The sequence below is a fragment of the Monodelphis domestica genome, chromosome 8, assembly GCF_027887165.1.
Source record: "Monodelphis domestica isolate mMonDom1 chromosome 8, mMonDom1.pri, whole genome shotgun sequence".
Taxonomy (NCBI): Eukaryota; Metazoa; Chordata; class Mammalia; order Didelphimorphia; family Didelphidae; genus Monodelphis; species Monodelphis domestica.
Window position 1 is genome coordinate 77345577 of NC_077234.1, and position 25155 is coordinate 77370731.

Below are 25155 nucleotides of genomic sequence, written 5' to 3' on the forward strand. Positions count from 1 at the left end.
TAGTTTTCTTTCTCTGTTTTTGACCTGCCTGGCTTTGGAATCAGTACCATATTTGTGTCATAAATGGAATTTGGTAGAACTCCCTCTTAACTTATGTCAAACAGTTTGTATGGTATTGTGATTAGCTGTTCTTTGGATATTTGATAGAATTCACTTGTGAATCCATCAGGCTCTGGGGATTTTTTCTTTGGTAGTTCTTTGAGGCTTTTTCAATTTCTTTTTCTGATATGGGATTATTTAATAATTTTATTTTTTCTTCTGCTAATCTAGACAATTTATATTTTTGTAAATATTCATCGATATCACCTAGATTGGCATATTTATTTCCATATAACTGAGCAAAGTAGTTTTTAATGATTGCCTTAATTTCCTCTTCATTGAAGGTGAGTTCTCCCTTTCCATCCCTAATACTGTTAATTTGGTTTTCTTCTTTCTTCTTTTTTATTAGATTGACCAGTACTTTGTCTATTTTGTTTTTTTTTTCCAAAATACCAGCTTCTAGTCTCATTTATTAGTTCAATTTCAATAGTTCTTTCACTTTCAATTTTATTAATTTATCCTTCAATTTTTAGGATCTCTAATTAAGTTTCCTTCTGGGGATTTTTAATTTTTTCACTTTCAAGTTTTTTTATTTGCATGTCCAATTCATTGACCTCTGCCCTCCATAATTTGTTAATATATGAACTCAAGGATATAAATTTTTCCCTTATTACTGCTTTGGCTGAATCCTATAGATTTTAAAAGGATGTCTCATCATTGTCATTTTCTTCAATTAAATTATTAATTGTTTCTATGATTTGTTCTCTAACTAACCAATTTTGGAGAATCATATTATTTAATTTCCAATTAATTTTTGATTTAGCTCTCCATGTACCCTTTCTGATCATTATTTTTATTGCCGTATGATCTGAAAAGTTTGCATTTATTATTTCTGCTTTTATGTATTTGTTTGCCATGCTTTTGTGCTCTAGTAAATAGTCAATCTTTGTGAATGTACTATGTGCTCTTGAAAAGAAGACGTATTCCTTTTTGTCCCTATTTATTTTTCTCCATATATCTATTACCTCTAATTTTTCTAAGATTTCATTCACATTTTTTACCTCTTTTTTATTTATTTTATTTGATTTATATAAATTAGATAGCTGTAGGTTCTGGTCTCTACCAAGTATAGTTTTACTATCTATTTCCTCCTTCAATTCCACTAGATTCTCCTTTAGAAATTTGGATGCTATACCATTTGGTGCATACATGTTGATTCCTAATATTTCATCATTGTCTATACTCCCTTTTATGAGGATGAATTTACCTTCCCTATCCCTTTTAATCAGATCTATTTTCACTTTGGCTTTGTCAGATATTATGATTGCAACTCCTACCTTGTTTCTATCAGTTGAGGTCCAATAGGTTTTGCTCCAACCTTTAATTGTAACCTTGTGAGTTTTTGCATGACTCAGGTATATTTCTTGTAGACAACATCTGGTAGGATTTTGGATTCTAAGCTACTCTCTTATTCATTTTCATTTTATGGGTGATTTTATCCCATTCACATTCAATGTCATGATTGTCACTTGTGTATTGCCCAGCATTTTGATATCCTCTCCTAGTTCTGTCCTTTCTTCTTTTGTTATATGCTTTTAAACCAGTGGTTTGCTTCTAATCAATCTCCCTAATACCCTCCCTTGATATGTTTCCCTTTCTAGCCCTTCCCTTTTTCTTCCCTTCTTATTTTTTTACAGTCTGTTAAGTTGCCTTCCCCTCTCATTCCCTCCTTTTTTGTATTCCCTTGCTCCTACCCCCCTTAGTTTTCCTTTCTCAATTTCCCTGTAGGATAAGATAGAATTCAAGACCCAAATGGATCTAGATGCTCTTCCCTCTCAGAATTGATTTCACTAAGAGTAAGGTTTAAGTTTTACCTATTAGCACTTTCTTCCTCTCCTTTTTATAACAGTATTCTTCCCCTTCCCTTCCCATGTATATCTTTGTGTGATAAAGTTTATCCTATTTATTTTATTTCTTCAAGTATCTCTTGGTGCCATCTTTGATTCATCACCTCCCCTTTTCTTTTTTTCATATCATCTTATAGCACTTATTACCCTAATCCCTCCCTGTGAATGATTCTTCCAATTACTATAATAGTGAATATAATTTTTGAGAGTTACAAATAACATTTTCCCCATACATTAATGTATATAATTTGATCTTATTGTAGCCCTTAAAGAAGAAAGTTTGAATAAAAAAACTTTACCCCTTTTCCCTTGATCTTTCTCTTTGGATATCAAACTTTCCACTTAGTTCTGATATTTTCTTTACAAATACTTGGAAATCTTCTATTTTGTTGAATGCCCACACTTTCCTCTGGAACTATATAGTCAGTTTTGATGAATAGGTGATCCTTGGTTGAAGACCCAGTTCTCTTGCCTTTCTGAATTTCATATTCCAAGCTTTGGGGTCATTTAGTGTGGAAGCTGCCAGGTTTTGTGTGATCCTTATTGGTGCTCCTTGGTATCTGAATTGTCTCTTTTTGGCTTCTTGTAGAATTTTCTCCTTAGCTTAAAAGCTCTTGAATTTGGAAATTACATTCCTGGGAGTTTTCTTTTGAGGATTTAGAGTAGAGGATGTCCTATGAACTCTTTCAATGTCTATTTTTCCCCCTTGTTCAAGACCATCAGGACAGTTTTCTTGGATGATTTTTTTTTGTAGTATGATGTCAATATTTCTGTTTATTTCTGGTTTTTCAGTAGACCAATGATTCTCAAATTGTTTCTCCTTGCTCTGTTTTCCTTATTTGTCATCTTCTCAGTGATATATTTTATGTTTTCTTCTATTTTGTCAGTCTTTTAACTTTGCTTTAATTCTTGTTGTTTCGCAAGATCTTTTTCTTCCAATTGCCTAATTCTGGGTTTTAAAGACTGGTTTTCCTTTTCAGTTTGGTCTATCTTGCTTTTCATGACTTCCAGCTGTTTCTCCAATTGGGAGTTCTTGTCCTTTAAACTGTTATTTTCTTTTTGAACTATTTCCCACTTTTCTTGCCAGAAGGCTTCCATCTTTTTGATAAGCTCCAATTCAAATTCTTCAAGAGTTTGTGGACAATTTCCATTTCATGGAATGTTTTGGTGCATTTATTTGAATTTCCTATTCTATTTCCTCTGTAGTCTGGGTTTTTCCTCTGTAAAAATTTTCTAAGGTGAACCCCATCTTCTTGTTTTTCTTGGAGGGAGGTTGTTGTTTCTGGGCACTATTTGCCATCAGTGTGGAGATTTTTCCTTCCCTTTTTAGTCAGCAGTCTGAGTGAGATGGGCAGGCTTTCTGTGTATGGAGTTAAAATGCAAGGATTTTGCCTGAGGCAAGCTCTCAAATCTCCACAGTTTCTGCTATTTGCTGCCCTTCTCTGTGCTATCTTCCTACAAGTGCCCACAGTCTGTGCTCTTCAGCCTACTGGGGTTTCAGGTCTAATTGCTCTCAGAGGTAGGTCTGTGGTGGTCTTAGTCAGCTTCCAGGGACCTAGAGGTGCCCCTTGCTCACTTACTGACTCTGATGCCCGCTGGTTCTGTCTCTCACTTGGTAGGTGGTGTGTGGGAGGGTAGATCAGCTCACATTTTGGTGGGAGCTTTTTCACCCCCTTAGAGTTTGGAAATGCCCAAATCCCACATACCTTCAATTCTGTGCCCAATTGTAGAGTCCCTTCATTCTTATGAATTTGCTTTTTTGGTTTTTTTTTTGGCCTTTTGAGGTAGTCTATATTGTTGGGTGCTGAGGAGAGATAAAGTCCTTCATCTAGACTGCTGTCATGTTTACCTGGAAGTCTACCATCAACATTTTTAAAGAAGTCAAATGAGTCATAGGAAGAAATGGAGAGCAAAAGTATACTTTCTCTTCTCAAAACTAGATAACCAAAAAATAAAGGTAGGAAGTTAAGGAGATATATAGTATTTTAGAAATGTTAGATTGGGTAGATCTCTGAAGAAAATTGAATGGAAATAGAAAAAACCTGACCATGTATTAAGCCATAAAAACCTCACAAACAGAGAAATGAGGCAATAAAAATCACATTTAATAAAGGACTATTAAAAGAGAGGTTATTTTGAAACTAAATCATCTAATCCTGAAGAATGAATGGGTGAAAGAACAAATCATAGAATAACAATTAGACAACAAACTTAATGGTACGTAGCAGTCCTTGGGGAAATTTTATGTCTAAATAGTTATATCAATACAATAAAGAATGAGCAAAACAAACTAAAAATCCTCTAAATAGTAATTCAAAAAGGAGAGATTAGTAAACACCTTTGGCTATGACAAGTCAAATGATTGTCACTCCCATGGAAGGTTTTCTTACATTTCAAAATGTACTGCTCATGTATGAAAATTAACTTATGCTTCATCAGCCTATGAATCAGGAAGATCTAAATATAAAGCATTATGGAATTGCAGAAAAAGCATTAACTATAGACAGAGAAACTTGGTTAAATTTCATCTCTGAGGCGTGCTACCTGTGTGATAATGACCAAATTACTTAATCTCTAAATTTCAATTTCTTTACATTTAAAATGAAAGGGTTGGCCTAGAGGAACTCAATGGATCTTTCCAATTTTTGATACATGATCTTCTACCCCTGGCTTTAACAAATACTGGCTATGTTTCTTGAGAAAGTCATTTAAACTCTCAGTGCCCTGAAACAACTCTTTAACACAATAAGTTGTAGAAGAGTTATCAACATAAATTACTTGTCAGTCTGAATTCACTGATGAAATCATAGGCCTTGACTAAAACAGAGAAATATGAATAGGTAAGAGAAAGAAAGGGAGGGAATCTGAAGAAAACAGCTAAAGAATGTTTTAACACCAAAAAAGGCAGAACTTGCATATCATTCAGAAGTTAAAAATATTTGTATTTATCTTTATGTTGTAGGGAGGCACTGAAAATCATTAGAGGTAAGATTTATCATCCAAAGCTATGATGAAGTTGTTTTGTATCTTTGTCTTCCTTGTTTCTGACCTTATTACTAATAGTGTATTACAGATTTCAGAGAAAGGTTTAATAAGTCATAGTGACTCTATCAGTTACATTTATTAAGTGTCTTTATGATATGAATAATTATTTTGGTCTACTTCCCCAAGAAACATTTATAGAATGTATCAACATTAGTCAGTCAAAGGATGTGATACTTCATTATTCTTACTATTATCATTGTTACTAATCATTTAAACTACCAATAATGAACTATACATTGTAATCAATAAAATTTACAACTAGAAACTGTAATATATAAATCATCCACTTGACCTAAAGACTTTGCTCCTACTAAATAACTAAGCTACTGTTACACCTGAGTGCTGCCTTTTCACCTTCAGGTTATTGGGATATCATTTAATTCATAAATAAAATTAGGAAATTTCTGAAAGCAAATTATACTTTCCATCACACAGTCTAGCACTTGCTTAGAAAAATAAGGTTCTTTTTTCTATTATTCTTGTAGCTTCCATCACAAACTTTCATAAAATGTCTGATGATGATGAATACCATTTATACCACCTGCCATAGGATTGAAAAATTGAACTACTTCATGATAAAATTATAATATAATTATTGATCAGAGTATCAGCAGAGAATTAGTCCCTTGTTTAATGTACTGTATCTCTAAACTACTTTGGGGAAACTTAGATAGTTTCCCAATTATTTTCATAAAGTTCTCTAATGCAAAATACATCCAGTTAGACACTATTTTCTCTAAGTTTTTAAGTCTTCCCGAGGACAGATGTGATTATGAAGGGTCATTGCTCTTTTCCCTGCAACAAAAGCTTTCATTACTATCATCAATTCATGTCCCCATAAATTAAAAATGATTTTACATACTATAATGATGTCAACAACTTCAGTATATTGATACCAGGACCAGATAGGATTATTGAGTATTTTGATACAATAATGGCCAATAATCCAAGAGCTGGAGGAAAAACAGTTCAATTGGTACAATCCTGTAAATAGAGTGGATCTAACAAGGGAAAACTAGGAATCAGTAGAAACATTCTCAAATACAAGAATATTAAAAGGCTAAAACTAATTTCCTAAGCCATTTTGATTATATTTGGACACTATTTGCAAAGTGTATGCAATTGGTAACAAATATTATTGATTGGTATTATAATTTATGGCCCTAAGTAAAACAATATACATAAAAAGATTTTACCTCCTGTAGTCTCAATTATTGCAACCACATGATTCACTTCAACTTCGTTACTAAAAGAGCAACTAAAAGCTAGGTATAGACCAATATCTCATACAAAACACCAAGAAAAGGTCTAAATGGATATATTATTTAGATATAAAAAGTGATCTGGGACAATCCCAAAAAACATAATGGAGAATGCTATCCACCTCCAGATAAAGAACTGTCGAAGTTGTCTTTTACACCAATGTATTTATCTATCGCTCTATCTGTCTCTCTATCTATAAATATATCTAATAGAATGGACTTGGATCCATTAATATTTCAGTCCAAATCCAGGCTCAGATATTTTTATTTGTGGGGCCCTTAGTAAATACCTTAACATCTATCAGCCTTAGTTTTATGTAAAATGTGGATAGTAATAATATTTGTGGTTGTGCAAGTCAAATGAAATTCTATGTATGTCTGTATATATATATATACATATATATGCATATATATGTATGTATATGTATATAATGAGAAAGAATAAATATTGTAAACTTTAAAGTTCTATATAAATGTTAGTAGTTTTTATTATTATTGCTATGGAGAAGCTTGTCAATTTTGTGTAAACAGCTCTATATATTGTTTAGGAAAGAATTCTTCTCCAATCTATAGCTGTAAAAGTGATATGTTCTTCCATATAATATTGCATAGGTATGTTTGTATGTCTGTGTGATATGACCTTAAATATTTAGGTGCATTTAGAATTTATTGTTGTACTTATCATGACAGGCTATTATAAACTTAATTTATTCCAAGCTGTTTTCTAGTTTTGCCAATAGTTTTCATAAAATTAGAAGTTATTCTCCCACGAATTGGTGTCATTGAGTTTATCAAACATTATGCTACTATGGTTAGATTGCTTCTGGGTCTAATTTACCTAATTTATTCCATGGATCATTTTCTATTTTTTAAACTTTACAAATTTTTTTGATGATTGCTATCTTACAGTAATTTGAGATTATGTACTGCTAGTCTCTGTTCATTTTTGATTTAATATGCTTTTCATCATAAAAATTGAGATTCTTAACTATTTGTTCCTCTAAATGAATTCTGTTATCATATTATATGGATTTATAAAATGAGAATTTGGTATTTTTATTGATATCTTGTTAAATCTGTGAATTAATTTAGGTGGTATCATCATTTTTATATTTGCATGGACCCAATCATTTAATTATTATGTTTTTAATTATTAATAACATTGCTTTATTTTGCAAAAAATTATTTTGGATCTGTATTCATATAAATTCTTAATGTCTTAATAGATGGGCTCTCAGATATTTTAAATATTTTGTAGTAATAATCTATAGCTGTTTTGAATAAGGTTTATTTTTCTAACTCTTCCTTTTTGGGATTTTTTAGTCATATATGAGAAGATTTTAATGGATTTATTTTACATTTTTGCTACTTTACTGAAATATAATTATTTCTGTTAAATTTGGTTGAATCTGAAGAGTTTGCTAAGCAGACCATTATGTTATCTGAAAATAACATTATTCCCTATTTGCTTATGCTCATTTCCTCAACTTTTTTCTTGTCATTGCTATAGAACAGAAATAGCATTAATACTTCTATCATTCTATTCAAATAATGATGACTTGTCCAAGGGACATCATACATAGGTCAAAATTGTCAAGTAGAAAGATTCACTTCTATATGACATCAAATCTTTGCAACCATAAATAGGATGTAAATCTGGAATGAATAGAATACAAATATTAAACCTATCCCAGTGTCCAGAGGTATATGAAAAAAAATAATTATTCTTTCTTATTCTTACAGATTTGGATAAAATAAGGTTACCTCAAGGCTAGTTCATTCTTTTATTCTTCAAATTTGGAATATATTATGAGGCAATTATTCACCAAAAATTTTTTGAATACAAAATATATATACCACAACCCAGTCAGTAAGGGTCACCTAGGCGCTTCAAGACAAAGCCTATCAGTGACAGAGATGGTTAAGAGAAGAGTTCCAGAGTTTATATATCTGTGCCACAAAAGAAATCTTGGTTCTGGAATACAGATGAGACTTACTTTCTTTTTGATAAATAGATATATAATGCTACATATGCTGTCATGTACATTAGTTTGGGTTGTGTGAAGATTGGATTTGGCTCTCCCCTGATTGTAACTATAAAGGTACTTAGCTCTTCCTTAATTGATAAAATTTAAATTGTAACATGTCTATTTTTAGATTTTAATCCCCATAAGTGTAAACAACCTACTTAAAAGTTAAGTATGAAGATCTGCCTATTTAAATGTAATCACCAAAAATGCAAGTATCCCATTTAATCATGAAGTGGGAGATCTGTGACCCACATGTGTGATAATAGGTAAAGAATTAGAATCAACTAACTGCCTTCTGGGAAGTCCTAGAGCAGAGTGTCAGCTGTGATTGGTAGACATGGAATTAGGGGAAGTGACACTAGAGAAAATGCCTTTAAAAGAGAGAGTACTACACAGATTTGGGGGTTTCTTGGAGTGTAGTTCAACTTGGACTTCCACTTCTGCTGGAGGGCAATTCTTTATGCTTTCAAATTGAGGTTGGTGAACAGGGGCAGAAGGATCTGCTGACTGCACTGAGACATGGTGAGTCAAAAAGCTGACTCAAATGCTGGCTTTTCTCTGAAGAGACTGGCCTAAGGAAAGATCTATCCTCTTGAGAGACACTTCCTTGGTCCTCCACTTTGCCAAGGTCAACTGAAACTAATTCTCCTTGTCCAGAGGGGCCAGAAGTAAATTACTTAGTGCCTGGGCTAGATATCTTACCCTATCCTCTCTTTGATTTTCTTCTTCATTCTTTCTATATTTTGTAAATAAATCTCTATTCCTGGTGACTACACTTAAATATTCAAGTCCAACCCTTTAAAATTTAACCCCTTTTCACCCTTACAGTTCAAATTATTTTACTTTGTTTACTAGGGAGGTTTATATGATATGGATGTGTGGTATTATAGAAAATCATTCTGATATAAAAGCCAGATATAAAAACCTGAAAAATATTATTAGGCTATTACTATTATTATTGGTACTGCTACTAAAGAATAACTAGTAAATTCAGAATTGGGTTTCCGTTGATTCTTCTTTCTCCTGATAATTTAGAAAAAAAAAGATTTTTCCCCCTCGTGAGTTATACATACATGAAAAGAATCTGCTCAGCCCAATTACTAATTTCTTGGGGTTCAGGGCAGCCCTGCATACACCACCAGGGCCAGTTCCCAATATTCATTAGTTTTTCGCTGGGCTATCTTATCTGACACTTACTGCAGGATTAGAGGAAGGCAAAGTGGGTTCTGTACAATTTCTGCTGCTTCGGAGTTCCCTATCAAGAAGGATTAGTCCTGACAAAACACCATTCTTTCATTCTATAATTTCCTTTTCCAAATGTGGTTACACAAAACTGTGATTCAATGTTTTTGAAACAACATACCAAAAGTATGCTAAAGGTGGTCAGTACTAGGTGAGGCTCTAGCAGGAAAGATATCTCTTGAGTGGGTCACAAAAAATAGCTTTTTTGGTCAGTTTGAAAGGGCTCTGATCCCAAAACCAGGCAGGTCAAAAACAGAGAAATAAAACTATAGATCAATCTCCCAAATGAAAATAGATGCAAAAATCTTAAATAGGATACTAGCAAAAAAGACACCAGCAAGTCTTCACAAGGGTTATTCAATATGATCAGGTAAGATTCACACCAGGAATGAAAGGATGGTTCAATATTAGGAAAACCAGCCACACAATTGACCATATTAACAAGCAAACTGACAAAAATCACATGATTATCTCAATAGATGCAGCAAAAGTCTTTGATAAAATATAACACCCATTCCTATTGAAAACACCAGAAAGTATAGGAATAGAAGGACCTTTCCTAAAAATAATAAGCAGTATATATCTAAAACCATCAGCAAACATCATCTGCAATGGGGATAAACTAGAAGCCTTTCCAATAAGATCAGGAGTGAAACAAGGGTGCCCATCATCACCTCTATTATTTAACATTATACCAGAAACACTAGCAGTATCAATTAGAGAAGAAAAAGAAATTGAAGGTATTAAAATTGGCAATGAGGAGACCAAGATGTCACTCTTTGTGGATGATATGATGGTCTACTTAAAGAATCCTAGAGAATCAACCAAAAAGTTAGTTGAAATAATCAAAAACTTTAGCAAAGTCACAGGATACATAATAAACCCATATAAGTCATCAGCATTTCTATATGTTTCCAACCCACACACACAGGAACTATATGAACACAACTACAAAATACTCTTCACACAATTAAAACTAGATCTAAACAATTGGAGAAACATTGATTGCTCATGGGTAGAATGAGCTAACATAATAAAAATGACAATCCTGCCCAAATTAATTTACTTATTTAGTGCCATACCCATTGAACTACCAAAAACCTTTTTTACTGAATTAGAAAAAAAAACATAACAAAATTCATTTGAAAGAACAAAAGATCAAGGATATCCAGGGCAATCATGAAAAAAGGCAAAGGAAGGTGGCCTTGCAGTCCCAGATCTTAAACTATACTATAAAGCAGTGGTCATCAAAACAATTTGGTACTGGCTAAGAGACAGAAAGGAGGGTCAGTGGAATAGACTAAGGGTAAATGACCTCAGCAAGACAATCTATGATAAACCCAAAGATCCCAGTTTTGGGGACCAAAACTCACTATTTGATAAAAACTGCTGGGAAAATTGGAAGACAGTATGGGAGAAATTGGGTTTGGATCAACATTTCACACCCTACACCAAGGTAAACTCAGAATGGGAGAATGACCTGAATATAAAGAAGGAAACTTTAAGCAAATTAGGTGAACACAGAATAATATACTTGTCAGGTCTTTGGGAAAGAAAAGACTCTAAAACCAAAGTTCGAAAAATCACAAAATGTAAAATCAATAATTTTTATTACATCACATTAAAAAGTTTTTGTACAAAAAAAATTAATGCATCCAAAATTAGAAGGGAAGCAACAAATTGGGAAACAATCTCCATAACAAAAAACTCTGACAAAGGTCTAATTACTCAAATTTATAAAGAGCTAAACAAATTATACAAAAAATCAAGCCATTCTCCAATTGATAAATAGGCACATGAAAAAGTGTTCTAAATCTAATAATCAGAGAAATGCAAATCAAAACAACTCTGAGGTATCACCTCACACCTAGCAGATTGGCTAACATGACAGCAAAAGAAAGTAATGAATGCTGGAGGGGGTGTGGCAAAGTTGGAACATTAATGCATTGCTCCTGGAGTTGTGAATTGATCCAACCATTCTGGAAGGCATCCAACCATTCTGGAAGGCAATTTGGAACTACGCAATAAAAGACTGTATGCCCTTTGATCCAGCCATAGCACTGCTGGGTTTGTACCCCAAAGAGATAATAAGGAAAAAGACATGTACAAAAATATTCTTAGCTGTTCTCTTTCTGGTGGCAAAAAAATTGGAAAATGAGGGGGTGCCCTTCAATTAGGGAATGGCTGAACAAATTGTGGTGTATGTTGATGATGGAATACTATTGTGTTCAAAGGAATAATAAAGTGGAGGAATTCCATGGGGACTGGAAAAACTTCCAGGAATTGATGCAGAGTGAGAGGAGCAGAACCAGGTAAACATTGTACACAGAGACTGATACACTGTGGTACAACAGAATGTAATGGACTTCTCCATTAGTGGCAATATGGTGACCTTGAACAACTTGGAGGAAGCTATGAGAAAAACCACTATCCACATTCAGAAGAAACACTGTTGGAGTAAAAACAGCGAAGAAAAACAATTGCTTGAATACATGTGTCAAAGGGATATGGTTGGGGATGTAGACTCTAAATGAACATCCTAGTGCAAACAACATCTTTGAAATAGCTTCTGATCAAGGACACAAGTAATAAATACCCAGTGAAATTGTGTGTTGGCTGCAGGAAGGGTGGGTGGAGGGGAGGGAGGGAAATAAACTGAGTATTGCAATAAAAAAATTAAATTTAATTAAAATTTAAAAAAGAAAGGATTGAGGAAGCATGGAGGAAAATGAGAATGGGATGCTAAGTGAAACCCTCCACCTCAGCATTTTCACTATTGATTCATAGAGGTATCTTATTTGGAATGTTTTAAATTTTTCTATCTCTGGAACAAAATTGTTCTTTTTGGTTTTGATTTTGGTTTCTTTTGAGAGTAAGTGATAGCAGAGTAAAATATCTAGCCTTCCCTTTGCTGGTCAGATGATACTTGCTTTCACTTACTGAGAATTATATATAATCAAACAAATGTCATTATTATGTAAAATAAAAAGGCTTAGAAAACAAAATTATAACCACATCTATAAATTAATGGTTTGTTCATTCATTGCTTCAATAGCCTCAGTTTTCTTCTAGCAATTTACAAGTAACATATGCATACATGCATATGTATATATATATATATATATAATATATCATCCATACAAACATACAATACTACAAATCACAACTGAGCTCAGAATAAAAAGATATTGAGGAATTGAAGAATGACTTAATCAGCTCCAGAACAGGGACAACTATTTAATTCTAAGTTAATCAGAAAACTCAATTAACCAGAACATTTTCTTTTGGGGGGGGTAACTGTTAAGCAAGGCTTTGATTAATAATGTGTTGAAATAATGACACATTCACTTATGACCATATTGTGCTTCTAAATGAAGTTGTAAGATGGTGTGAGCAAATAGTATCCTAGAGGTCTGACAAAAGTGTCATTAAAGGTGTATTAAAATGCTGAAGTTGGAACATATTGCAATAAGCTTTGCAAAATAGGGGTAAAATTACAAGTAATATAATAGAATAAAAGCAATTATAATGGAATCATTTCTGTCATTCCTTTTGAGCCAAACCATAGCTGCCTTTTAATAAACTTGTTAGAATTTGAAAGCTAAGTAAGAGTTAAATTACTCTCACATATCTCTAAAAATATTTTTTTCTAAGAAAATAAATGAGAAAAGTAGATTTTTACCAAGTGAATTTTTCATTTTTTGTAATAATGTTTTGTTAATATATAAGTAAAGTGTTTTATAGCTATGGAATATTCTCAACTGTACTTATTTTTTCTCTCCATTTGATATTACCAAAATCCTAGTGTTTTAGAGTTGGAAGAAATCTAAGTAGTCAACTTGGCAGATCCATTGTTGACAGAGTATCTTCTTTATATCCTACCTGAAAACTGTTCATCCAGACACTTGAATATCAACAAGGAAGGGAAGCCTGCCACCTTTTAAGGTAGTCCATTCCATTTAGGGAAAGGTCTAATTAGGAGAAAGGGTGACACTGAGGTCATGTCTAAATTTTCCTCTTTGAAATTTCTATCCAGTATTCCTATTTCTACTCTATGGAGCCAATAGAATAAGCCTAACTGCATTATACTTTGACAGCCTTTCACGTACTTAAATAAAACTCTTGGGTGCCATGACTATATTCCCAGACCATTCAAGTGGTACTTATCCAAGGGGTTCCCAAGGAGTTTCAACTTTCCTGGTTACATTTCTCTGGCTATTTTCCAGTTTATCAATGAACCTCTAAAAATGCTCTCAGAATTAACCTGATACCCTAGATGTGGTCTGATTAAAGGAGAGATTAAAGAAGAACTATTTTTCCTTCATCCTGAACGATATTCTTCTCTTTCGTTAAAATTAATGTTTATGTTTCTCAGTTATTAAGCATTTTTTCACTCCTCCCTCTTCTACCAACTGGAAAAAAGAGAGGAAAAGGGAAAAAAAGAAAATAAATGATGCATAGTTAAGAAAAACAAGTTACCATGTCACACTAAACAAACTTCCAAAGTATTACTTATAGGACTAGAAATTTTAATAATGAAATTCCTCTGGAGTAAATAAAAGGCCAAGAAGCTCAAGTGAAATAATGGAAAAGGTGGGAAGGAAAAGTGCCTACCCAGAGAGTATCAGATCTCAAAGTCTTTTACAAAGCAGGAATTCTTCTTTTTTTTTTTAAAGCAGTAATTCTTAAAACCATTTTGTGTTGGTTAAAAATAGGGAGATCATCTGTGGAATAAATAAGGTATTCAACTTCTTGAAGTGTACAAATCCCGTAGAATAATGTTCACTGCTTCTTGGCCTTTTGACTAAGATCAAGTGTAGTAATATAATGTTCAATAAATCCAAGGATCTCAAAAACTGAGGTTAGAATTTACTATGTGATAAAAACTGCTGGGAAAACTAGGTAGCTGTGTGGCTGAAATTGGATTTAGTTTTTCCTCTCAGTGAAGTTCAACTGGGGGTTCATTCAACTTTATATATATATATATATATATATATATACATACATATATATGTATGTATACATATATATGCACACATATGTGTGTATGTTTGTTTATCTATATGTATGATTGGAATCTAGTTCGCATGTACATATTAGTATAATTTTCATTTATGAATCTTAATTGCCTTATTATTCCCAATGCTTAAAAAGGGAAATGTCGATGGAAACAATTTACAAAGAATACAAACTATAATTTGCAAGAATGTTTCCTGTTTTAAATAAATAATTTGTTTAATGATAATGGGAAGAAAAGAAAACTAATAATTAAGATATAAGAATGTTAGGATCTATGGAAATTTTTTATTCTAAGTTCAAACTCTTCTGTATATCTATTAAAATATTAATTATTTTGGTCTGTTTTATATCCAAACTTATTATATTAAATAAAAATTTTTCATGTTCAACATATATCAATAAAGTATTTAGATTTTTACTAAAATTATTTTCCAAATTTCTAATGAAAACCAGAATGTCCAAGTCTTCCAATAATTCTTTTCTTTCAATAAACTGATGAATTACATGATCTTTAATCATGTCATTAATTAACCAAATAGGAATTTTTGATGAATATAGTAGATGAAAAATATTATAGTTAAAATTAATACCTCTAATTAAATAGCAGAAATCATCTAAAAAGGAACATTAAGCCAACTTAATCTTCATGATATAAAAATGTCTATAATCTCTTAGTGCCATCTATTGTACAAAGAACACTCACTGAAACTGTAGATGCCATTTGTATCTTTATTATTAGAACACTATATCAAAGTGTGCATGTATATATAGAAATTGAATGTTTATGATTCCACATTAATAATTAATTTATAACATTTCCCAAATGTAGGAAAATTACCATGAAAAGCTAGCCACATGATTTTAAATGAATGTTAATACTTTTTAGAGTAAGATGAATGTCATTTGTCAAGCTTGCTTTGGTTCAGAGACCTAAGGGAATGAAGATGAGACTGAAGCTGTGATTTAATTGGTATAAGAAATTAAAGAAGAGGAAAGTTACCCTTTCAATGTACCCTGGAACTTTCTTCACAATGTAGAATCCCAGAGAATTGCATGGTACAACTTGCCCAGGTCACCAGAACCAGTATATTGTTAGAAGGAGTGGAATGCAAATCTTCCAAACTCCAAAGCCAATTAGCTCTTTGTCTACCACTCCATGCTGTGCATTAATTAAATGTGGAAAATTCCCTCTCTTTCTGGTGGTCAGTGAATGGGATATTTAGATTAATTTATTATTCTCATTATTTTGCTTATTTTATATCTATATGCCAAAGATGTGTTACTAATTCCCCAAAATCAAAGCTCAAGTGTTAAAACATTTAATAAGAAGACTACAATAAATATAGCATTTCTTTGAAAAAATCAGAATCTTATTATGTTTATAGTTTGAGATTAATTGGCATGACAACTTTCTTTGCACAATGCAATAGAGAAATTGCTTGGTTTTTGTAGGGGGGATTCCATATTTTAGTGTGGAAAGCACCTGCCATAATGGGAAAAAAATCAGTTAAAGCTGAAATTAAAGACTTACCTAGGATTTGGCTTCATCCCCCACTAGCTGAGTAACTATAAAGAAGTCACTTACAACATCTAAGATCTTCAGTTTTGTTATCCATTAAATGACATTTGCACTTCCCATTTCACAAGCTGCTATAAGGAAAATTCTTTACATATTCTATAGCAATTTAGAAATGTGCCTTGTTGGAATACTTGTAAACATACTAATGTGAGCACTTCTCTAATAAACTGACTGCTATCAACTTGGAAGGAACCATTCTAACATCAGGAATTCTTAAAATGCATTTAGGTAGAGAGAAAAGCAGGTTGAGGTGGTAGAAAAGAAGTCACCTTGAAGTTGGGAAGTCCTGGATTGCAGCTTTGCTTCCAGTTCATTCTAGTTATATGTCCCTACAGGTCACTTTACTCTGCTGGGCTTCATTCAACAATTTATTAAGACTCTGTTGCATAGTAGATGCTATTATGAAGGAACAAGATGATCCCTCGGGAGTTCCCTCTACTAGTGAAATCACAAGTACAAAAACAAAGCAAAACTTACCTCTCTGAAATCTGTCTAGAAATAGTGAATTTAGCTTCAAGTAGTAAACTATTTTCAAATATAATATTTGCATGTTTACTGATCAGTTGCTATGAGGGAGCATTTATACATCAAAGATTATGAGATATATTAACTAATATAAATTTAAACTCAATTTAAATGCTTCTGATTCTTGAACTCAAGGAAATTCACACTTTATAAATACAAGTCATTAAAATATTTCTCATTTAAAATTCAACTGGCATTAAATTATGTAATCATCTTATAATAGTTTTTATTATTAAAGAATCTTGTAAGTGAAAAGTCTTTATACCAACTGACTATTTGTTTTTCAAAACCATGGTCACATTCTTGATGAACTCTTTATTTCAGTATATCAATCTTTTGATATACTTTTTCTTATTAGGCACTGCAAGAGAGGAATTGATAAAAGAGTGAAATCAGATCCAGTGGAGCAAGGAGCAGCTCATGTGGGGGAGGGGCAAGAAGAAAAAACCAAGGATTCCAATGAGAGAACAGAAGCTGAGAGAACTCAAAAACTGGCAGCTTACCTGACTCCTTCAGCTGAAAGCCTGAGAAGAGGATCTCTGAGGCTGGGGATCCCTCTAGATATCAACTGTTTCCCAGTAAACCCCTGAAATCTCTCACCTAGCTTGAGACATCATAGACTGGGACTTTGAAGGAAGTCATTTACTGAGAAACTCCTCTCCAAAGATTATTCTCCACCTCTCTCCCCAAGTTGTCCTGAACTCCATTATTCTAACTAGATTAGTTCAGGAGTAGGGACCAAACCAGCAGCTGACCAGAAGAGGGGTCAAGGCCAAGAGCCTGAACCCTAGAGATTTGGGGGGGTCAGCCTGCCAATCTATAGGGATTCCTGATACCCACTTTCCTCACCTAATAGCTTCATCTCTCCCTTCCCTGAGTGATCCCAAATAAAGTGTTATTACTAAGATCAGATCTGCCTAGTTTCTGATACTAAGGATGGGGGTTGAAGACTTAGGGAGAACCATATCTCTCCCCCAAAAGGAGGGTTAACTCAGGATCCTAAGGATCCAAATAACTAGATGAAAAGGAGTAATCCTCTTCTCTGGACAGAGGAGTAACTTCAGGTTTGGGGGAGAAGGAGAAGTGGCAGTTGGTGTACTTGAAGGACCCAGAAACAAGAAGGTCCATCTGGTCTCTCAACTATAGCTGAGACCGAGAGGGAAGTTGTGTGCCATTTCACTAAGCTCTTGTCTCTAGTTTTAACCTCCACCTCCCAGAACCATTCTCTGAGAAGACATGCTCTCTCCCTCAGGGAGACAAAGCCAAGTTACCTTCTCCAAGGGGAAGAGAGGAGACGATCAACCTCTTTCCCCTCTCCAGTCTCTCAACTGTCTCTCTCTCTCTCTCCATTTCCTGTGTGTGTGTGTGTGTGTGTGTGTGTGTGTGTGTGTGTGTGTATGAGACCCTCTTACTGGCCATATATTACATTATCAAGGATCAACTCATCATTATATACCTAAAGAATTTTCCTTGTCCTTTAGGTACCAACAATGGGTGAAAATTTACTTGCAAATATATCCAACAGTAGGAAGAGAAACATTTTGCCTATAGTCCACTGCAAAACAATTTAATCATATCAATTATATCAATATCAATTAATAGCAATGTCAATAATTATCAATATAATATCAATAATACCATATCATGTCAATAAAACATTAATTGCAATAATGTTTTACAACAAGGTTCTTTGATTCCTGCAAAAACTATTACTTGTAAACCATATTTAATAGGAATAAAGAGATGACAAATGGAATATTCAGTCAACAATGATTGTCTCATTTGATTGTCTCAATCCATTGTGCAAGTATATATCAATGAAAAAAACAAAGGCATAATTTTCACCATTAAGAAAAATATAAAAATCTACTAGAAAACTATAATTCATAATTAGAAAAATATAAAATATTTATGCTAACATAGAACACAGTATATATAAAATTATATTATTGATTGGCTATAACTAACCTTAAAACTTTTCTATTTCTATATTGTAGTAGTTAAAAATTGGTAAAACAGGTGATAAAGTGAAATGGGATATAGAAAAGAAACTGATGAGAGGTAGGAATAGAGAAAGAGGTAAAAGGAGAGAAGCAAAAAGTATAAGCTGATAAATAAAACTGTTAGCTAAGGCTATTTCCTGGGCTACAACTTCCAGTGTTATCATGTGTTGTTTCCTAACATTTAAAATACTGATAAACATTAAACAGTACTTGCAGTTCTCCAACTGCTCTCTAATCATTAATCTTTTTATTTCAAGTAAGTTAATAAAAGCAAGCAACCATAATGCAAATTATTCTCTGGAATACCTCAGCAATAACTTGGAAAGGGATCAAGCTGAGAGTCTAAGAGGAAGATCTGACCTCTGGGTATCTAATGGTTCTCCATTCTTGTTTTTGTAATGATTGACCAAGTTTCCCTGTCTCTACATCTTTCAGTTCCCATATTTAGGTCTCCTAAGTTCCCACCTGCAAAACCAGCTCAGTTACAGATATTAGAACCAATCTTGATGCCAATAGAAGAAAATATAAGGACTAGGTTCATAAGCTAGATAACAACATTGGATAGAGCAGAAAGCCATCTACTGGATATCAGAGGGTGTATTCCAAGTTACCCCTGAAACTTCGGTGATCATATGTCAAATTAAGGTTATGGATAACACACTCAAAATTGTTCTGATCTACCTAACTGCATCACATCTTGCCAAGAAAAATAGTATGAAAGGGCTCACAGAATTTCTTGCAAAATCTATATAAACTAAGTAGACATTATTCTTGATATAAACTAAGTAGATCACCAGTCTTATAAGCAAGTTCAAAAATTAAATAATATGAATGAGACAAAGGAAAGAAACTAGTGAGGAAATTCCTTTCAGTCCCCATTATGCCCCCCACCTGAGTCTGGGACTCAGGTAAACCATTTCAGAAGCAATACAGACAGAAGGGATAAGCAGAACTATCAGAGCTGATGACTTTTGTCCCACCTGCCTCACTGCCCTTGAGGGACCAAAACACTGCATGGACTCCATAGGGGAGTCCAATCAATACCATGGTTTACACTTAGTCCTTGACAGAGCCCCTGGTTTCATCTTCTACTGGGGTGAAATAATATCTAATCCCTCAATCCTCTCCAATCCCTTGCTGACTGAACTCTACCTAATACCACTAACTTTAAATTGCATTTCCCCATATTTCTTTTTGCCCGATTTTCAAACTACCTAATCCCACCAATTCTACTGTCAGAAACATTGTCTTCACTCTTAGGCACAACCCAAAAATGTGTGCCTTGATAAGGGAGACAAAAGCACAAAAGAAAATGAGAGAAATTTTGGTAGATTTAGAAAATATTCCACCTTTGATTAAATATAGGCCAATTATTTAGGTTCACAGCCTATTTTGATATTTTAGTATATTAACCCAATATATACGTATGTATACATATATGTATATGAGTATGTCACATATGATATATGTGTGGAATATATGTATACCCCCCAAAATAAATTTGCCAAATGAAATCAACTTTTTTTACTTAATTCAATCCCAAGATTCTCTTCAGAATTTAAAGTCCAAATATTTAGATTATATAAATAATTATTGAGAACATTATCATATTTGACAAATTAAGAGGTTAAAAAAATCTCTTCCTAAAAACTTTAGCATGTTACACAGACATACATAATTAATTGTGTAAATAACTTTTTCCTCCAAAATCTGCCAGAAATGACAACAAAAATATTAAATCACATTTTGCTACCCTAGATTCTACCTTGTTATAGATGTCTTTAAAAGGTGGACAAAGAAAAATGCTTCTACAAGGGAGAAATTTGCAATAATATAAAACCAGACAGTTATATGAAATATTTCTATATGCATGCAACATGTGTTACATATACATAGATAATGCATGCCTGATGTATACATATAATGTATGTAAAATGAGATTCTATATATTTTTTTAAGAAAATATGGGTTTCCCTTTGCAGATGGTATCTTCCTCATCAGAAATTGGAACTATAGCCTCTAAGTCACATATGCAAAACAGTCCACTTAGTCTGCACTGCCATCATGTGCCGAAACCAATCCATTAAAAAATCTTCAGCAATTCTAAGTGGATTCATTTACCACCATAATAACATTTTGAGAACTTGATAAAAGCAATCACTCTCACCATGAATGCCTAAAAAATCACCTTAATTTTTACATACTAAAATGTAAAAGTCATTAATAGATAGACAGAATTCTTACCAGCTCACTGGTAGTTCATGCAGTCTAAAAATGTTGCTTAGCTTGTATTCAGTTTTTGGTGGAGTAACAATCTCTTTGTAGAAATATAAGTTAGGATTCGGTTGTATATTGACGGGAAATTCTGAATCCTAGGAGAAAAAAATCCACGCACAACTTTTAGCATCTAAGTCAAAGAAAATAAAACTAAATCATTTACTAATAAATTCCTACATAACAATTTCTAATTTTAACTCTCCCCAGACCCCAATCAATGTAAGGCTTGCAAAGTAGTTCATTTAAAAATAGTATCTTACCCAGCACATATTTTAATACTGAAAATAACAACAAAATATATTTTAGTGTTGAGCAAATTTCTATTAAAAAAGCAATAATATAAAGGTACTAAGTTATAGGATTGGTTACCCTAACCCACAAATTAATTGCCCAAAACTGACTAAATGAATCTTATCCTAATCTTTCCTTTTTGCATAACATCCATGGATACAGGATCAAAGTTATATTTAGAGTTGGGAGAGACCTTAGAAATCATTTAATTCAAACCTGAGAACCAGAAAGGAATCAAACTGAACCTGTGATTGACTATTCCCTCCACTCAAACCAACTTCAAAACTTGTTCATTATTCGTGGTTGTGGACTCAACAAATGTGTATATGTTTAATGACAAAAAACATCACTCTGTTACACAATTATTTGTTTTATTTCAAGTTTCATTTATTACATATATATATATATATATATATATATATATATAAACTCAAAAACTCCTCAGTAACCCAGAAGGAGAATAATGTCCAGACCAATCTTAGAATGTTCTGAAAGTCTTCTATGCTCAATTTGCAATTTATTATTGGACTAAACTTCAGAATATTTTCAATTACCTATTACAACTTAATTATATTACCTGCATTTTCCCCATGTAAGTAGTGAAAGAGATAAAGGTTTAAAATTGTCAAGCCTTGTGTTGAGGAAAGCCATCCAGTAATAGCCTATTCGAAAATATCCCCATTATGTATTTGACCAAATTGCTTCAGTATCAATACTGAATAAAATTAAATTCAATAAGTATTTATTGAGTACTTGCTTCTTGCAAGGATTGTGTTGGGTACTAAGTATACATGATGAAAAAAATGTCATTGCCCTGACTTTCACAGCATGTAAAATATACTGGGGTGATATAACATTAAAAAAAGGTTTAGTAGGTGCAAAGGATCAATTCAGGCAAAATGCTCATAAATTTGAGAATGATAAGAATGCCTTCAGCTGGGGATATATAAGGGCATCCTGGAACAGTTTTTGGAGTGAGTAGCATCTGATGACACTGATTAAGTATTGATTAAAATAAAATATTTGATAAAGGAATCTCTGAAGGAGCAGGCAAGGCAAAGTGTTGGGCATGAGACCAGAACTTAGAAGGAGGAACAAAGGAAAAGGCTCTGCCGGTTGGTGAGGTCCACTCACTGACTGTTGGACTTTCTCTCTGGCTGCTGGTGTAGGCAGACTTCTGAGACCTTGCTCTGTTCTAGTGAGAGGGGAAGAGAGAGAACTCTGAAAACCATCTGAAGAGGTGTTCTACTTTCTTGACCAAGAGAAGTCATTTCTAAGAAGCTGGTAGATCTGTTTTGCTAGAAAACAGTCTTGGAGAAAGAGAAAGACAGAAAGCTATTTGCCTGGATTCCTGGCCATAGCAGGGTTACCTGCCATCTTGGCTGACTGAATCTATATGTGCTTGGAGATATCTTTATCAAATTAAGTTAATTGAATAAATATTTTAGTTAGATCATAATCATATAGCATTTGGGGTTGTTGTTTTTTAGTAAATGCTAGGCAGTTTTAGTGTAGCTGGAAGAACTGAAGGCTCTGTTATGAGATAGAAATAGAAGGTGGGTGAAAAGTTAGTTCCCCTTTGAGTGGTAAGGTTTCCTTGTTATTAATCCTTATATCTTTTAATTATAAATAGATATTTTGTGAATTTATAGTTTCCAAATAAAGTACACATTGGCCTGATGAAGAGAAGTCACTCTTGGCTTTCCTTCTGAGGGGAGAATTGAACGATACATTTGTGAACAACAACAACAAAGTATCGTACCACAGCCTCCCCTTCACAACAACACAGATAATCCAAATACGTCAACACTCAAGAAATCTTTATTATAGTATCTATTAAAGGGAAATTGGATCTGAAGTAGTCAGGAGGTTGAGTTATGATCCCATATCTGCTATCCTGTCACTATAGGATCTTCAGCAATGTAACTTATTCCCTTGGGGCCACAGTTTCCTCATTTGTAAATGGAATTAAAATATTTATTGAGGTTGTATTATGCATCAGACACCATTACACGGTGTACAGGACTTCCATGTAGTTAAAGGATTAAATTTGTTCTTCTTAATCCCATAGAGCAGAGGTAGGCATAATGGGTAGAAGCCAAAAGGGGGAAAAGCAGCATGGGAAAAAGAAAAAGGAAAAAAAAAATTGTCAGAATTAGAGCAGTCAAAGCCAAAATTGAGTTGCCTTGGGAGATAGTAAGTTCTATTTCACTTAAAGGTCTTCAAATGAATTCCAAAATCCTGTTTGGGATGCTGTGGAGGGCATTACTATGAAGTTACCTGTTGGATTTAACTGCCTTCCACATCTTGGGGGGTCTATTATTTTATTGATAAATCTAATCTTTTAAATGTTTATGAGAGGTGGCTGGAAATTCTCTGTGACAACTATTTTCTCTCGATCAATCAACAAGCATTTATTCTCTTGTATTATTGGTTTAATTATAATGCATAATTCTTCCAGAAGAATGTAATTAAATAAAATTTTTCATTTTTGTATTTGTTATGCCAGGACCTAGCAGAGTGCTATCTTTTATAGAGTAAATCCCTAATTCAAATGTATTGAGTAATAGCAATAAAAATTATTCCTATTAATTATTATTAATACTATTTATAGTCATTTTAATCTGTGAAGTATGGTAACATAGAAAGAGCATCACACTTACTCTGGGACTACTCTGGGACCCGGGTTGAAGTCAAGACAAGTGAGCATGAATTTATCAAGTGCCTTCCATGGGGAAGGACCAGTGCTAAGTTATGGGGATTCAAAAAAAGGCATAAACAGTCCCTTCTTGAAAGCTCAGGATCTAATGACTGGGGGACAAAAATACTGAAGCCCTAGTTCTTTTGTTTGGCTATAAGGAAGTAATCATTCTTAGCCTTACCACTAGAGGGGAGGGACCAACAGCTGTGGCTGGATACAAAAGAGGTTCAAAGTTACCTGAGATGATTTTTCAAAGTATAAAAAACCCTCTCAGTGCTTTATTATTGATATTCTATCTGATATTCATTTCCCATCCAGTTGTACTTCTTTGGATTTCTCCATCATGCCCCTACATTAGGTACCTTTTCCCCCTTTTTTATTCTATCCCCTCCCCCAGGGTTTTGTCTTCAACCATTAGATTGTAAGCAATGTGGAGATTGAGACTGGTTTTCTTTTTCATATTGGTATCTCAAGCATTTAGCCCAGTGTCTGGCACATAAGTTATTAATAAACACTATTTGACCAATTGATCAAATGACTAATAATTATAGTGATAATGTAGTTAAGTGCTAACTGACTTTAGTTGCACTAAATAGCAAGCTTAAAAAGTGCCTTATAAAAGCAATTTACTCAGTCATTTGTGATAATGACTGAGAAGGATGATAAAAATTAGAAACAATTCAGAAATATTCAACAGTGATAGAATTTTTTCTGGGGCAACTTCTTTGCTAGAGCTCTCACTAACAAGTATAAGGTTTTTTTTTTTCTCTTTTAATTACTTGTCATGAATATTGAAATGGCAAAAAGCTAGGCTTTTGGAGGGTAAAAGGTAAAAAGAAACAAATATACTAATTAATCTCCAAGCTAGATAATTAATCCCTGAATACTTGATAACAAACTTTTATTCAAATGCATGTTTCTCTCAACTATTAGTACTAAGGAGAGGTCTTACCAACACAATTAAATTTCCTGAAGTGTAGAAAATAAAAAGCTATGTTAGGGAATCTGTATTATTTGGCCATCATGTAATACCCAAAATGCAATGGAGCCAAGGTAATACACAGCTATGGTAGACTCACATTTCTAAATTTTCATTATGTTTTCAAGATTTAGGTACATGAATATATAACACCTTTACCTTGTTTCTCTTTTCCTCTAAAGTTAATTCATTAGAAAAGGAGGCTGTACACACCACAAATCCTAGATTTCATCCATTGTGTTTTTTTGGACATAAG

At 33.3% G+C, this 25155-nt stretch overlaps 1 protein-coding gene across 4 annotated transcripts in view; it reads right to left on the reverse strand.

The window, feature by feature from the left end:
* The window catches only part of SPAG16 (sperm associated antigen 16), a 1430359-nt gene that overhangs the window by 1195320 nt on the left and 209884 nt on the right, over positions 1–25155 (reverse strand). For all 4 annotated transcript variants that reach the window (XM_007501789.3, XM_056807933.1, XM_016425102.2 and 1 more), the window contains one exon: positions 20896–21023. In XM_007501789.3, the coding sequence (XP_007501851.1) occupies positions 20896–21023 (128 nt within the window). The remainder of the gene's footprint in view (positions 1–20895; positions 21024–25155) is intronic.